Source organism: Suricata suricatta, chromosome 3, assembly GCF_006229205.1.
Source record: "Suricata suricatta isolate VVHF042 chromosome 3, meerkat_22Aug2017_6uvM2_HiC, whole genome shotgun sequence".
NCBI lineage: Eukaryota > Metazoa > Chordata > Mammalia > Carnivora > Herpestidae > Suricata > Suricata suricatta.
The window spans coordinates 130,134,365-130,151,855 of NC_043702.1; the positions used below are offsets into that span (position 1 = coordinate 130,134,365).

Consider the following 17,491-nt stretch of genomic DNA (forward strand, 5'->3'; position numbering starts at 1 on the left):
AAAGTTAAAGGAAATAATATATAGAAGGTGCTCAATTCATATTAAACATTCTATAAAAGTTATTTTTATCCCATCCCACACCCTTTCTCTGTCTCTTTTGCATTTAGAGGGTCATCTCCTTGGACATAAAGGGAATACTTCTTTTCATCATTTTAAAATTTATTTATAAATTGGCTTCTTATGCAATTCTAACTTGGAAGTATATTTTGAGTCTGATGGAAAAATTTTTGGGGTAAGGGGCTAAGCAAAATGGGTGAAGGGGAGTGGGAGATAGAGGCTTTCCGTTACGGGATAAGACATGGGACCAAAAGGCAGAGCATGAGGAACACAATCAATGGTAACGTAATAGCGATGCTTTGGGACAGACGCTAGCTATACTTGTGGTGAACACAGCGCAGCGTATAAACTTGTCAAATCGTAAGTTACATGCCTGACAGTAAAGTAGCATTGTGGGTCAGCGATACTCAAAAACAGTCTTTTTTTCCCTCGATACTCCTAACGTGCCACTAGGGTTGTGCCGTTTCCTTAAACTCTTTATGTAACTTCTCTATTTCTTAGTTTCGTCATTGTAAAGTGAGTATCTCCACATGGCGTTGTGGGGATTGAGTGAGTCACTACCGGCTTCCCTGCCTGTCCGGTGCCCCACATGAAGGCAGTGTGTGAGCAGTAGTCTGTCTGTTCCCTCTCCACCTGAGAAAAGATCTCTCTTTATTGCCAACATGGAGGAGGAAAGAGTAGGAAAGAACACTGGCCTACCACACTTTCCCTAGGGCAGAGCTCTCCGGGACCATTGCTTGGCCATATCTATTTGATTTAGCTGTGTGGATACCTTGACAAGTCCTTCCGTCCGCAGCTACGGTGAGGCCCTTTGAGCAGGAGCAATAATAGGTGCCCACGGTATTGTGGCAGATGTGGGAGCAGGGATTCCCCGCTGCACATTCATCTTCATCTGAAACAAGAGACAAAAAGGCCCAATTAGTATGCAAACCTCCTACTTATTAGAAGTTATTCAAGTCCGTGAAGGTAGTAGTTTATAAAATAGTTCCTTACAGAGCACAGTGAACTGAATCAAACATAAGAGAAAATTCTCTTAAGTGTTGCAAAATAGAAACTTGAAATGAAAAATTAATTTTGGGTTTCTAAATTATCTCTGATAGTGAATGGATATTTAGATTAATTCTAAAACAATAGGGATGATAGCTAAGATACAATGACCATTTACTGGGCTCTAAATGCTTTTTTTACCAACCTTAACTCATTCCTCACAACATGCCTAGGAGACAGATATTTTTATTACTATTCTCATTTTGCAGGATGAAATTGACAAAGAGGTTAAATAAATTGCCAGGTCATTATTGGCAAAGCTGAAATGTGAACCTGGACAGTGTAGTTTCTAAAGACCACTTTTGTACCACTATACTACAGTACATTGCCTACCAGTGAAAGAAAGACACTGTGTATGCAAACTTGAGCTCCTCCAGCTGTTTACTTTGCAGTTTAGTTATCTGTGACTTGCTCACACTGGCACTTGGATGATAGGCTGGCTTCGTCATTAGTCCTTGGCCCACAGTCCTGCCCTTATCCTCTGAGCAATTCTAGGGTTAGGTGACTTAGAGTTGGTTTATTATTATGTTTCACATCCGTGGCCATCAGATGGCCAGAGTCCAGTGTTTCATCCCTGTGCTCACTTCACCTCTGTACTTGATCATGATCCCTGACACACTTGATCGTGGTCAAATTGAAAGAGTACAGGCTTTGCAGCTGTCTTAAAATTCCAATCTAATTCTGACACTTGATAGCTGAGTGATCTTAGGTACCCCATTTCTTTCCATCTCAATTTCCTCACTTGTAAAATGGGACACTCAGAAGACTGCTGTGATAATATCTAGCAAAATGGCAATAAATGGCCAGTAGACAGATTCCATTATTAATATTTTTTTATAAAAATAAAAACTCATTATTCCTGTTCTTACCAGCACAAAAGGGTCCAGCTGAGTCTAAGGCAAACCCAGACGGGCACTGATTACTGCGATCTCCTACCACAGAGAGAAAGCAAAATTAACTGGCTTGTTAGAATGTCAGCACCTTGTTTCTTTCCAGGACAATCTTCCCTGGGAAGATCTGCCAAAGATGGAACACATTGCGCAACAAATACAATAGGTGAAAACAAGCAGGAATGGAAAACTTTTCCCAACCGACAGCTAAATGAATCATAGTCCAGAGATGAACGGCAAGCAGCCATTGGAAATAGATTTTCTGTTTAAGTTATTTACATTAATCAAAAGAAAATTAAATAAAACCATCTGTGATCATGAAAAAGGATCCAGAATCAATGTGTACACCAGGTATAGCCATAGACAAAGTCCGATGTAGCCAGTACTTATTTTGCCTGTTCTAGAAATAGGAACACTGGTTTCAAGTCACTTAAAAGTAACTTATGCCATGGGGAGCCTGGGTGGCTCAGTTGGGTGGGTGTCTGACTTCAGCTCAGGTCATGATCTCACGGATTTTGAGTTGGAGTCCCACGTTGGGCTCTGTGCTGACAGCTCAGAACCTGGAGCCTGCTTCAGATTCTGTGTCTCCCTCTCTCTCTCTCTCTGCTCCTTCCCCACTCATCAAAAATAAATAAACATAAAAAAATAACAACTTATGCCAGTGACAACCAGAAACTCAAATGAAGTACCCCTCTCCTTTTGTGGATCTCCTCCATCTGCAATGTAAAGCATCTGGGTCATCGTCCCTATGTGTGACCAAGTATTTCCCAGGTAGTCAAAGCCAGGGAAGACAGGCATATTATGATAGAAACAAACATATAACAAAGACAAATAAGCTAGTTAGGGAGTCTCTTTCCTCAGAAAGTAACTCTGCCTTCACTGGTTTAAGCAACTTAGCAACTATTTTTCAAATATTATTGACCTAAAGAAACTTAAACAAAAACTTAGGTCAAAAATTATTGACCTAAAGAAACTTAAACAAAACTTAACCTTTCAAGTTACCAGAGTAATGCAGAGCACACACACACAAGCACACACACAAACTAAAAGACAATCGTTAACATAATAAATTTCTTTTGAAGGAAATTTTATTTAATTCACAGTGTATATTCAGTTCATATTCAATCTCTTGGAAATGATTTTTTATTTTCTTTCAATTCTAAATGTATAAAGCTATGCATGTTCTTATTATTGTTTTAGGTTATTTTTATAGAGGGAGTCCATTAGTTTTCAAATTCATTTTACTTTGGAGAGTTTCTGATAACAATATTGTTGGAGCTTTGCTGAGGACATGAAATTGTCCAAAACTGTTTTATAAATATAAATATGTATAAAGTGGGGCAGACCTTGGGGCAGGTTTTATAATACTGCAATGGGTGGAATAATGATGCAAGATGATTTGTCCTTTGCTTTGAAAGATTTTCACGGAAGTGAGAAAGCTAAGTGTAATTATCTAAAGCTAGAACCTATTTAGCAGTTATTATTTTTGTTTGATTAAAGTGTACAATGAGTTTTCAAGGAATATAACTATCATATAAATTGATGGTTGGTTGACTATGCATTGTTTTATTCAACACATTACCAAGAATTACTAAATGTTAAAAAAAATCACACTGGAGATCTATACGTAGATTCAGCCATTATGAATACTTCTCTTTTATCTTCTAGTATAGTAATGTCTAAAGATTTCCACATTGAAATACATAATAGTTTGTTACAAACAGAATTCCTTTTTTTTTTGTGACAAAAGAAAGGATTTTATTTCAGTGAGGCCAACACCAGAAAGACAGCAGACTAATCTATTCTTTACGTTATAGTTCAATAATTATAGAAACTTCGAAAAGTATAAAATTCCCTATAACTTTTTCACTTGAAATAATCTACTGCCAACATTTTGATGTTTTTTCTTCTATAAGTAAACACTTTAAAAGTTAAAATCTTGCACTCTAGAGATTGTCAAAGTTTAATGATCATACAATAGAGCTTATTAAAAATACGGATCCTTGGTCCTACCCCAGTCAGCCTGGGAATCTGTGTTTTCAATCAGTATAATGGTTTCCTTATAATCACTGTGGTATGGGCAACCGAGGTTTAGATAATATTGTATACTGTTCTTCAATTATTATTAGGCTATGCATATTCTCCTTTGTTTTATTGTCAATACCTAAAACAGTGCATGGTACACAGTAAGCACTCAACAGGTATTTTGAATAAATGAGCTAAATATTTCTTTAAAATTATTTTAATGGCTGTTTAAGAGTTGCTCATACACCTGTGCCATCACTTACATATTTACCTCTTGCTTCCAGAATATTTATTACTGGCCATTTCTGTGACTTTCTTAGGGCAGATTCCCAGAATGAGATAACTACAATGATCTGAATGTTTAAAAGGTTACTCTCTCTCAAAAATAGTAAACATTAAATAAAAAAGGGGAGTGCATGGGTGGCTAAGTTGGTTAAGCGTCCGACTTTGGTTCAGGTCATGATCTCACCGTTTGTGAGTTTGAGCCCTGCATGGGGGTCTGTGCTGACAGCTCAGAGCCTGGAGCTGCTTCGGATGCTGGGTCTCCCTCTTTCTCTCTGCCCCTCCCCTGTTTGCTCTCTGTGTCTCAAAAATAATAAACATTAAAAAAAATTTTTTTAAATAAAAGGTTACTGATACATACTGCTTTCCAGAAACATTATATAAATTAAGAACCACTGACGGCAGTGTATACAAGGGTGTTCATCTCCCTATACCTCTTTGATACCAAGTGGTTATCATATTTTTTAGTCTCTGACAATGATAATTGGAAAATGGTACCTCCTTGTTTTAGGTTATATTTCTTTGCTTATTGGTGAGGTTAAAGAGTTTTTCACATTCTTTTTGTCATTATTATTTCTTCCTTTGTGAATTTGCTGCTCATAGCTTTTATGTATTTTGGGGAGGTTTCCTTTTTTAATTGATTTTTTAAACAATGCTTTAAAATTTTTTTAATTTTTTCAAATGATTTATTTATTTATTTATTGAAAGAGACAGAGACAGCACAAGTGGAGAAGAGGCGGAGACAGAGGGAGAAAGAATCCCAAGTAAGCTCTGCACTGCCAGCATGAACTCACAAGACCAGGAGGTCATGACCTGAGCCAAAACCAAGAATTGGATGCTTAATTGAGCCACTGAGGCACCCTAATTTTGTTTTTTTAAGCAAGCTCTATGCCCACATGAGGGTTGAACTCATGACCCTGAGATCAAGAGTCACATGCTCTACCACCCATTGAGGCAGCCAGGCACCCCTTCTTACTGATTTTTAAGAGCCTTGTATAAGATTAATCATAGTTATCTATAATATGCAATGCAAATATTCTTTCTTGGTATATATTTTACCTTCTCAATTTTGTCTTTTTCTCCCATAAAGAAGTGTTTAAAAACTTACTTGCAGTTAAACTGGTCTTTCCTTTATTGTTTCTGATGCCTTTTTTCTGATGAATTTGTAAAATATAAATATTTTATAATTATATTTTAAAAACAAATCCATTATATTTTAAAGATATAAAAATTTAAAAAATTGTATTGATTTATATTTGTGAGTTGATTTGAACAGTAGTTTCCAAATGCTGATGTGCAGACCAGATACATTAGAATCATTGAGGGCTGTGTTAAAAATACAGACTTCCAGGCCCTACCGTAGACTAGCTAAGCCAAAATCTCTGTGCCTTGAGATCTGAACTTCCGTCAAGCTCTCTTAAGTAATTCTAACTGCATTGTAACCATAGCTCTTGTCTAGACCCAATATAGAAGAGAAAGCAAGCTAACTTCTGGTTAAGCAACCAAGAATGCAAGCTTGCCCTCTGGTGGTCATTGAAAATGAGACTGCAAGTACACAGTTCTCATTCACAGGAACCTCAATGCGTGCCCAGATGTAATTCATAGAATCATAGTAGCTAAGACTAGCAAGGAGTTATAAACGTCCTATAGTATGCCTTCTCCTGTTGTGGGATCCAGATGCCCCGGCTACAATGTTACAGATACCACAAAGACCTTCAAGCGGTTCAGGCTTAGAGAATTTACATGATTGAGCAACAAGTGCACATGACTTTTAAAAATCATTTTGATTCCTCTTGTCCCAGATGGTGTAAATTTATTTTTAACCAAAGCCTTATATCAAGTTGTCTTCTTTTAATTATATTGAGTATGGAAAAAGTAGAAACAGGTTAGACTTGAAAAGTGGGCATTAATTGAGGAAGAGAAACAGAAATCTTCATTCCCATGGCTCTTTTGTTTTGTCTCTGGGACCTGAACATGCATGACAGTAGTAAAATGAGGTGGTGGTGGTGACATGTGGGTGGAGGTGGTGTGGAGCTCCACTGGCTATGAGGCTTCATGAATCTACGATTATCTTAAAAATATATGAGCAGGTTCTTCTAGATTACTATGATCTCAAATTCAATGACACAGTTCTGATGCTGTTAGTGAAGAAAATATTCATGTATACAGGTGATGAAAGCAAGAGTAAATGGCAAAAATGAATTTTTAGTATATCTACCAAGCATAATAAAACAAAATGATGCTACTTAAAATCTACTTGGATCTCTTTTAGGAAAGCCAGTCAAGAGACTATAGGTGCTGGCGAGGATGTGGAGAAACAGGCACCCTCCTACACTGTTGGTGGGAATGTAAACTGGTGCAGCTGCTCTGGAAAACAGTGTGGAGGTTCCTCAAACTATCAGTAGAACTCCCCTATGGCCCAGCAATAGCACTGCTGGGTATCTACCCAAGGGATACAGAAGTGCTGATGCATAGGGGCACATGTACCCCAATGTTCACAGCGGCACGTTCAACAATAGCCAAATCATGGAAAGAGCCTAAATGTTGATCAACTGATGAATGGATCAAGATGTGGTGTGTATATATATATATATATACACACACACACACACACACACACACAATAGAGTACTACATGGCAATGAGAAAGAATGAAATCTGGCCATTTGTAGCAAAGTGGATGGACCTTGAGGGAGTCATGCCAAGCGAAATAAGTCAGGCAGAGAAGGAAAGATACCCTTTGTTTTCACTCATAGGTCTAGCAGGAGAAACCTAATAGGGGACCATGGGAAGGGGAAAGTGGGGGAAAGAGTTGGAGAGAGGGAGGGAGGCAAATCATGAGAGACTTTTGAATGCTGAGAACAAACTGAGGGCTGAAGAGGGAGGGGGGAAGGGAAAGGAGAGTGATGGTCATGGAGAGGGGCACTTGTGGGGAAGAGCACTGGGTGTTATATGGAAACCAACTTGGTAATAAACTATTTTTAAAAAATTACAGAAAAGAAAAAAAAAAAAGGAAAGCCAGTACATAGCAAAGGCCAACATGAATTATTTTAAGTGTATTCATAGGAGCCTAAAGTTCAAAGTTAAAGCCATTCAAACACTTAGTGTCTATAAGATAACCACATTCCAGTATCTCTTGGCATCAAAGCTTCATGGAACACAGAATGCTGACTGTTTGGGTGTCTCTTATGACCAAAGAGGGATCTCAGGGTAAAGACAGGTCGAAGAACTACACATAATAAGGAGATCACTGAGATCAAGGATTGTAGAACTACGCTTAGAAAATGAAAAAGCAGTTGAAAAATTATAATGTCCAGAAATAGGAAATGACAGGATCCTGATTATTGCTGCATAATTTTAAAAGCCACTTCTAAAATATGGAAACTTTTTTTATTAGTTTAGGTTGACATACACTTACATTTTTTAAAAATCCAAGTTAGTTAACATACAGTGTAATAGTGATTTCAGGAGTAGATTTAGTGATTCATCACTCACATGTAACACCCAGTGCTCATCCCAACAAGTGCCCTCCTTAATGCCCCTCACCCCTTTAGCCCATCCCCCAACCCAACATCCCCCCCAGCAACCCTGTTTGTTCTGTGTATTTAAGATTCTCTTATGGTTTGTCTCTCTCTCTGTTTTTGTCTCTTTTTTTTTTGCTTCCTTTCTCCTGTGTTTATCTATTTTGTCTCTTAAATTCCATATATAAGTGAGATCATATGATACTTGTCTTTTTCTGACTGACTTATTTCACTTAGCATAATACACTCTAGTTCTATTCATGTTGTTGCAAATGGCAAGATTTCATTCTTTTTAGTTGCCAAGAAATATTCCATTGTATATATACCACATCGTCATCCATTCATCCGTCAATGGATATTTGGGCTCCTTCCATACTTTGGCTATGGTACCAAACAGGTACCATACAGGTTTACATTGACCTACAGGTTTACATTATGTTTAAGGAATTTAAAAAAAAATTCTTGACAAATACAAGAGTCAGAACAAGAACAATGGGCTTGAACACTCAAAGAAAGCCTCATTCTGATAGAGGACATATTTTTCAACCTTTCTGTGATCTGAAATAGAGCAATAACTCCATGTTATATGGAGAAGTATATTAGTAATCGAAATCAGAACTCCGGTGGACTGGCTTTAACAGGGCTTTACCTACCACAAGCACAGATGATATATATGAAAATCTCATGTCTTTAGGTTTGGTCTGTACCCTAATATCTTTATTGTGAATGGCATCTATGCAATTCTTTTACCCTTTTTTTAGTTATTAAATACTTTTCCCCCTAAGATTTTTAAAAGTAATCTCTACACCTAACATGGGGCTCAAACTCACAACCCCAAGATCAAGAGCCACAGGCTCTACTGACTGAGCCAGCCAGACACCTTCCGTTTATTCTTTTAGAAAGGACTGGATGGAAAAACGATCTTTAACCAAGGTACCTTTGGAAATTGAAGCATGGATTTTAAAACCCAGTGTCTCTTCTAACTGGTTGTAGTCAGATTCCACAGAGGAAGCATGAAGTGTTTCTACCAAGAAAGGCATTCTTCCCTGTGCCTCATCATAGGAAACGGTGTGGTTCCATGTGTATGGGACACTGATGCCATCAATGGTGAAGAGCCGGGTTGAGTAGGCATACAGCTGCCCAGGACCTGTCTGAATGTAGTCCTCGGTGTAGTCCTAAGGAAGACAGTACAGATGTGATGATCAGCGTGGCTTACCAGATTTTTCCCCCTTGAGCGTAGTATGAGATGCACAATTAGAAAATTAAAGGCTAAGGGGCTAAAAATATACCTCCTTGAACAGCTTGAACAGCATGATTTGAGCTGCATAGGCCAATTTACATGATCTTTTAAAAATACAGTACAGTACTGTAAGTGTATTTTCTCTTCCTTGAGATTTTCTTCATAACATTTTCTGTTCTCTAGCTTACTTAATTGTAAGAATACAGTACATAATACATATAACATACAAAACATGTGTAATTGACTGGTTATGATATGGGTGAGGCTTCTAGTCAACAGCACATTGTTAGTAGTTATGTATTTAGAGTCAAAAGTCATATATAAGTTTTGACTGGCCGGGGGAGTTGGCACCCTATACCCCCACGTTGTTCAAGGATCAACTATAGCTCTAAATAAAATTCTACTTGTACAGTCATGTTCAGGACACCAGGAAGAGTGGGTAAAGACTTATTCCTAAGGATTTTTATACAAACTGGCCATTTCTAACTTTAGTGGTTTAGATATTTATTCCCTAGAGCAAACAAGGGAAACTACACAAGGTCTCCATGTTTATCCTGTGGATCTTTGATCCCTACTCTTACCATTACTCCACTAAACAGTGACGGGATTTTATCCTGACATTTTACCTTTACAGTGATTTCAGCAGGTGACTGTAGCTGCAGGACATAACCGCTTACGAAAATATCTAGGAGCAAAGCACCATCAGAATCCAAACCCCGGGCAATGTGAGTCATCCGCAAGATTTCTCCTGGGAATTACAATTCATTCATTTTAACAGCAAAATAATATATGGTTTGTGTATGTGCAAAGCAGATTTACGGTGTCAGTTCTGCTATGTTTTTTAGTTTAAATTTCAATAAACATAGGCAATAAAGGACTAAATTAGCACTCTGTCCCCCATTTGAAGAGTCAGGCTTATTGGATGGTATGTTTTAAAATTTCTTTTTCTGTGGCAAAAACGTAGTGTATGATCATGCAAAGGATTCCACGCTTTAAATTCATAAGCAATAGCAAGGCGATTCTATAAAAATGGATGGTCTAAGAGAAGGGACAACTTCACCACATAGACTGGCAATAAACCACAGTCTGGCCATAGGACTTTGTTCTTTCTGATGCTTCAAGAAGCTGCAGATGGGAATCTTAGTAAGTGGATGGCTGTGAAAACACCCACATGTCTTCCGGGCTGAAGAAAGCCCCTTCCTCAGCCTTTCTTCCTTAGAAAGCACTGCCATTGAGGCTGTTCACCTTTGAAAAGGCTTGTAATGGAGGTCTGTAAAAATATGTGTGCATGTGGAAAGGGCCATGAATAACCAATACATATTCATTAAGACTAAGGGTAAAGTGAAAACTCTAAGATTTGCTTATTTTTACTTCTTTTTGATAAAAAGATCCCTATAAGGTATCCTGATTGAATCTGAGGTTCATAGACAAAAGCCTTTACTTAATAGCAATGACTCATTTTCCTGCTCTAGTTTGGCCTTTAAAACCCTCTCTGAGGATTTAAAGAGAAAAAATACAGAAATGATGAGGAAAAACTTTGGGGGTATAAAAAAATCACCATACTATATGAAAACATATGGCTTCTTATAGACCTGTGTCAGTAAAAGTTTACAGGGAAATATGAAATTGCTTTTATATCATTTATGATAAGACTACATCAAAAACTTTAAAATTATTCTCTGGGGGAATATATATACATATTTTTCTTAACCAGCAACTTGTAAGGAAATCCTGTTTTTTATAGTAATAAAATATTAAGTACAGCTGGCACTAACCAGTTGCAAATTCCACCTGGGTTTCTCTCTTGAAGACTGCATTGGTGAGGGTGAAGCCATTGACTGCTTCTCCTATCTCCTTTGCTGTTGTCCAATAAATGGGATTTAGAATAGAAACTATTTTTCTCATTGCTGGCCCTAAAGAAAAAAGGATAAATAAGGTGACAGAGAAAAGTATTTACAGAGCCGGTTATTCATAAGGAGGAATCCTAAATAACCTTGAATAACAACAAAATAAGTATCTGCATCTCAAGGGTCTTTAATAGTTTACAATCCAGCTAACGGCTATCATACAGATCATTTAGCAGTAGCATCCTCTGGAAATGTTAAGCAGAAATTATAAGATGAAGAATAATATATGGATTTTTAAAGAGTCTATTAACAACTTTTATAAGCATAGAGACTTACCAAGACTGCGAGGTACATTGGTAATTTTGGCATGTATTACTCTAGTATCAGAGGTAGGATTATCTGTTACTGTGGCGTTAAGGAAAGCAATTCCAAATTCAACATCATTAATATTTCCAATAACACTTCCTCTGGCTCGCTGGGGCCCACCTATTGGGGAAAGAAAAAACATTCTTGGAGAAGGAAACAATTTCATCAACGTTACATGGGAGAAAAGAAGGCCAGTATTCAAAGAGGCTACAAATCTTCTCTCAAACATTTAAAGTATCATATGACATCTGAACTTAAGAGTGATATAAATAAGCTTTCAAAACATTCTACTTTCATGTAACACTCATCATCCCACATAAATCTAGGGTCCTTCCAATCTGTGTGTATCATGGCACTATTTCACAGTCCAAAGAATACAATCAGCACCCAGTCCCAAAGCCAAAATAAAGAATGTGTTTGTTGATCATAATAAAATGATGATAATAATGAGAGTTTATCGAGCAGGTCATGCACTATACTAAGCACTTCATGTGCGTTAACTCTTTTAATCCTGTCAAAAATCATACAATGTCCTTTTGAATGGTCAGTTAGCAGAGTAGGAAAATAAAGGTCAGAGACATAAGCAGTAGAATGAAGATCTGAACACAGACGTGCTTGGCATCAAAACTCATGCTTTTTTTAATCTAGTGCCTCCTTTGTGAGAACACAGAAGGACAGGAGGGATCACCTCAAAACAGCTCCTGAGTTTTGTTACAGGTCACTGTCAACACAGGTGTGGAGTGTCTAACAGGTATTGTTCAGTCTTGGGTTTCAGACAGGAGGCTTCCAGGTTAAATAAAATAGTTATATTTTCCATTATAGGAAAATAGTTAAGTTGAGAAAAAATTGAGAAGGGCATTTTGCTTTTAACAGTGCTACAAAATTCATACATAGACAATTAGGTTGAAAACAATTATACATTTTTTCCCGGCTTTAAAAGCATCTCTACAGTAAATTTTATGCCTTCTTCCAATTGTTCAGCAATATTACTAGTTACTGCCATAGAATAGGTGGTTAATGAATGGTTTTGAAATGAACTGCAGCTTTGGCAAGAGAAGGAAACACTGGTAAGAAGCTGACAGTTAAGTTAATATATATTCATTATTTGATGAGAGAAAGGGAGATAGAATCCCAAGCGGGCTCCACATTGTCAGCATAGAGTCCAATGTGGGGCTCAATTCCATAAACTGTGAGATCATGACCTGAGCTGAAATCAAGAGTCGGATGCTTAAGCAACTGAGCTACCCAGGTACTCTAACTGTATATATTATTTAAAAAATCACTAAGTATTTCAGATACCATTGTATATTATATATGAGGAAGAAACACAATTGTATTCTATCTCAGAAAAGAGAAGTATAGTATTTCACTACTTGTATTACTTGGATTATTCATGAGAGAATACATTTTTTCATGTTGGTTCAGCCTTCATGTTCTGGACTTGTTCATTAAGTGTTGAAAAGACAATACTAAGAAAGAAAAAAAAGGCCTACCTTCATAGACCTTATATCTGAAAGAAGACAGACTTTAAAAATTCACAAATAAATGAAAAATTAAAATATGCTAATGTGTGAGTACCTAATGCCTACTAGGGAAGTCTGAGGAGAAAGTGAAAAAAGAGTAGAATCTGAAGAAAGTTTAAGTCTTAACTGAGCCAGAGAAGGCAGAACAAGGGCCTTCTGGGTAGAGGAAATACCATGTGTCACTCTTAGGAGAGGTGGTGGCTTGCCATATCTGAGAAACCAGAAAGAGCAAAGGACGGAGAGCGATGGGAGAGTGTGTGGAAACCTTGGTGTGTGATGGTGCAGGAAAGCAGATAAGGACATGGTAGGACTTTTTGGTTCTTATCTTTAGTCCTAAGCAGGAGGAGAGAGGGGTGGAAGGATCAACTCATTCACTTGATTCTCTGGGTCATTTAACCTAGGTCATTTGACCATTTTGACCTTGGTTCTCTAGTCTCCAGAGAAGCTAGGGTCTCAGCACTCAAAAGACATCCAGTTCTGGGTACCTACTTGGGATCTTGGAACTCTCTGCGAGGGTCTGTAATCTCAGTTGTCTGCTTATTTGGACTTCCTTCTGCTACTGGACCCTTGTACCCAAGATGGGAAACTACCCCTTAGATGAACAATACTCCTCGATAGTGACCTGTACCAAGGCTCAGGAGCTATAAAATGCCTCAGTTAAAACTAGAACTATCACCATGCCTACTGCCAGAGCAGCGGAAATAAGTTGATATGTTGAGAAGACATGTTGAACAGCTGACTGATAAACACCTCTCCTTTTAGCTTGTCTAGACCCTATAAAACCTCATCACCTAACTGCTCTTCCTCATTCTGCCAAATGAGGCTTCTTGATTTTTCTTTCCTTTTCTTTTTAAATTTATTTGAGAGACAGAGAGAGACAGAGAGAGAAAGAGAACACCCATGAGAAGGGAAGGGGCAGAGAGAGAGAGAGAGAAAGAGAGAGAGAGAGAGAGAGAGAGAGAGAGAGAGAGAATCTTAAGCAGGCTTCACACTCAGTGTGGAGCCCAATGTGGGGCTCAGTCCCACAACCTTGGGATCATGACCTGAGTCAATATCAACAGTTGTACACTCCACTGACTGAGCCACTCAGGCACCCTAGGACATTGTATTTCTTTTTTTTTTTTTTAATTTTTTAATGTTTTACTTATTTTTGATACAGAGAGAGACAGAGCATGAGAGGGGGAGGGGCAGAGAGAGAAGGAGACACTGACCCGGAAGCAGGCTCCAGGCTCTGAGCTAGCTGTCAGCACAGAGCCTGACACAGGGCTCAAACACACGAATGTGAGATCTGACCCGAGCCAAAGTCCAAGGCTTAACCAACTAAGCCACCCAGGTGCCCCAGGACATTGTATTTCTAAAGCAACCTTCAAGCTTTGGAAAGTTCAATGGTATCCTAGCCCTTCAAAAATGTGAAAATGTTCTTTTGGATCTTCTTACAGACTTTAGAAAGTCTATCCTCTGAGACAAGCAACCTTAATATTATCCACCATTTTCTGGGACTCCAGAAAACTCTTTCTAAGGTCCACTGGTTATATAATTCTGGCTTTGTTCCTTCTGAATTTTTATATCACTTATAATACCCAGCCATGTTGTATGACTTGGGTTATTGAGCTTCTCCTACTCTCTTACCTAGAATGGAACTGACCCCTATTTGACCTTCCACATTCATGTTCTCCATATTTCCATCCATGAAAGAATAGCCTCCAATTGTGTCTGTTAAATATTCAGTTTCTGTCCAACTCTCACTTTTCAGCTTGAAATCTCAGCCTATGATTGTGCAGTCACAATCCTATGATTGTGCAGGCCATGTCCTTTTACAGGGGGGCCTGGAAGGGGGCAAGCAGAGGCTAAGGGGGCAAGCAGAGGCTAAACTCCTGCCACAAACTTTGGTGCAGACCAACTTGAAGGGGAAAAGTACATTTTTCCTAATTCTCCCTTCCAGAGGTGGCACTGTTTTGTAATTTGTAGGCTCAGAGGGATATCCTTTATATAATCTGCAGAAAGGCTGAAAACGAGCCAGCAATAGTTCCACCAAAGTCCAACTTAGTTCCTTACCTGGACATGTTTGCATATTGCATCTGGATACCTGTGTAGCATCTCCTGGACAGGGGCGACCACTTTTAGAAGGCGCTGGATTGTTGCACAGTCGTTTTCGAGTCTTTTCACCTCCTCCACAGGAGGCAGAGCACTGGCCCCAACTCTGCCAGTTTCCCCAACTTCCATCCACTGTGAGCAAGAATGGAATAGTCAGTTTTTTAACCAGCCAGTTTTAAAATCTGCACGTAGGGTAACCCTACCTATACAACTCTCATTTTAAGATCTGCAGTGATGGGGCCGCTGCAATGAACACCAAATAAAATGCTTTACTTATCCTACGTGCCAGGAGTTGAGGGGCTCACCAGGACACATGTCAGTGTTGCATCTCTGGATCTGGGAGTCCGGGCCCCCACAAGCTCTTCCTCCATTGGAGGGATGAGGGTTATCACATGTGCGGTACCGCCGCATCTGCCCCCCGTTGCATGTTCGGCTGCATATTCCCCAGCCACTCCAAGGACTCCAGTTACCATGAGCTAAAACAGAGAACCATTGAAAAGGGGCTAAACAATGACATGCATCCCCAAAGTATGGTAAGACTTTCCCTAGGAAGTGAAAACAAACATACAAATCTATAAATAAACAACTTCCAAAGGCAGACTGTTCAGCTGTTGTGTTGACTAGAAACTGGGTGTACATTCCAGTGACTGTGAAATTCCATTTAATAGATAACCTATCAAGTCTTACAGTGTTTCAGGAGCTGAAGGACATGAATGTGACAATATCTCGGCTCTTGATGAGTCAAGACCACACAATCCAGATACATTGGATTGAGATGCCACTAGGTCTTAAAATCTAGCCTGGAGACTGAAAGAAGGCAAAGCGCCAGCTGCTTGCCTCTGTAAAGATATCATCAACATCAGTAAGAGTGGGCATGTAAGGGCGCCCATGTCCTCGCACTCTGCAGCTCGTCCTGGAGAGCAAATGAAATAGGAACATAGCCCTTGTCTGTATCAATCAATTGTATCTATGGCATTATACAGACACAATAGCAACCGTACAACACTTTGTTATTCTAAACCAAAGTTAGATGAATCAAATAACAGTATATTATAGCTTTAAGGACTTACAGCCATAACAAACCGTTAAGAAAGTATGATGTTGACTCACTATTTCCAACACTCACTTGGACAAGGGTCATTATTGCAAAAATCGCTCTGGACGTCACTCCCTTCACATCTGCTTCCTCCATGCTGGGGGACAGGATCAGTGCACTGCCTTGTCCTCTGTCTGGCACCCCCTCCACAGGACACAGAACAGGCACTCCAGCTGGCCCAGGTGGCCCACTTGCCATCCACTGGGTTAAGGAAAACATAGGTGCTCAGTTACTAATACCCTGGGCATTATTATTGTGGGTGATTTTCTTCTTATTTTTTGAAGGTTTATTTTTTTATTTTGCCCTCCAATTTTAATTTGAATTCCAGCTAGTTAATATACCATGCAATATTAGCCTCAGATATAGAATTTAGTGATTCATCACTTACATACGACACCCGGTGCTCATCACAACAAGCGCCCTCCTTAATCCTCATCGCCTTTTTAACCCATTCCCCCCACTCACCCACCTCCCCTGTGGAAACCATCAGTTTGTTCTCAGCAGTTAAGAGTCTGTTTCTTGATTTCTTTCTCTCTCTTTTCTTTTTTATCCTTTGCTCATTTGTTTTGTTTTTTTAAATCCCACATGAATGAAATCATATGATATTTGTCTTTCTCTGACTGATTTTGGTTTATATAATATTCTCTAGCTCCATCCATGCTGGTGCAAATGGCAAGATTTCATTCTTTTGAATGGCATAGTAATATTCCACAGTGTGTGTGTGGGTCTGTGTATATATGTACTCATCAGTTGATAGACATCTGGGCTCTTTCCACAGTTTGGCTATTGTTGATAATGCTGCTATAAACACTGGGGTGAAATACTTGAAATCAGTATTTATGTATCCTTTGGGTAAATACCTAGTAGCACAATTGCTGGGGGTGATGTTCTTATTGACATTGACTCTTACTGACATGCTACCCAGATAAGAGGTAGATACCAATTTATTAAGGGTATAAATACTGTATTTTGCTTACCTGGACAGGGTCTTTCATTGCAAACCTGCATCTGTGTTTCTGCCCCATCACAGTAGGATCCATCAAATGACGGTGGGGGGTTATTGCACAGTCTTGTTCTTATCTGGGCACCTTTACCACAACTCTCGCTGCATACACTCCAAGGCTGCCAAGTGCCCCATGCTCCATGAACTACAAACATCCCAAGAGACATAATTGCAAGTCATAGAACAATGTTTGTTAAACAAACAAAATTATACAAGTAAACTAACTCAGTAATGAGTTAAATTAACCTGGAATCTAAAATGATTGAAATTAAACCAAAGGAAATATAAATAATGTTCTTCCTTTCTCCTTCTGGTTAAGTTTTCATGGGAATTAGTGTTTATAGGAAAATTCAGAAGGCTACCTAATGCCAAAATGAATGCTTACAATTATCCAAAGGGACTATTTTATTAAAATAGAATGTAATCAAACTACTATATGTAAACACAACCTAAGTTTAAAAATCCTAGATTAAGTATTTGTTTGTGCTTTATGCTCTGGG

At 38.7% G+C, this 17,491-nt stretch overlaps 1 protein-coding gene across 1 annotated transcript in view; it reads right to left on the reverse strand.

The window, feature by feature from the left end:
* The window catches only part of HMCN1 (hemicentin 1), a 436,837-nt gene that overhangs the window by 20,254 nt on the left and 399,092 nt on the right, over window positions 1–17,491 (reverse strand). The window contains exons 90-99 of the mRNA XM_029935183.1: window positions 16,966–17,136; window positions 16,019–16,189; window positions 15,198–15,368; window positions 14,854–15,024; window positions 11,246–11,395; window positions 10,838–10,975; window positions 9,689–9,810; window positions 8,760–8,997; window positions 1,974–2,036; window positions 830–949 (exon numbers count right to left, since the gene is read on the reverse strand). Of these exons, the coding sequence (XP_029791043.1) occupies window positions 830–949; window positions 1,974–2,036; window positions 8,760–8,997; window positions 9,689–9,810; window positions 10,838–10,975; window positions 11,246–11,395; window positions 14,854–15,024; window positions 15,198–15,368; window positions 16,019–16,189; window positions 16,966–17,136 (1,515 nt within the window). The remainder of the gene's footprint in view (window positions 1–829; window positions 950–1,973; window positions 2,037–8,759; window positions 8,998–9,688; window positions 9,811–10,837; window positions 10,976–11,245; window positions 11,396–14,853; window positions 15,025–15,197; window positions 15,369–16,018; window positions 16,190–16,965; window positions 17,137–17,491) is intronic.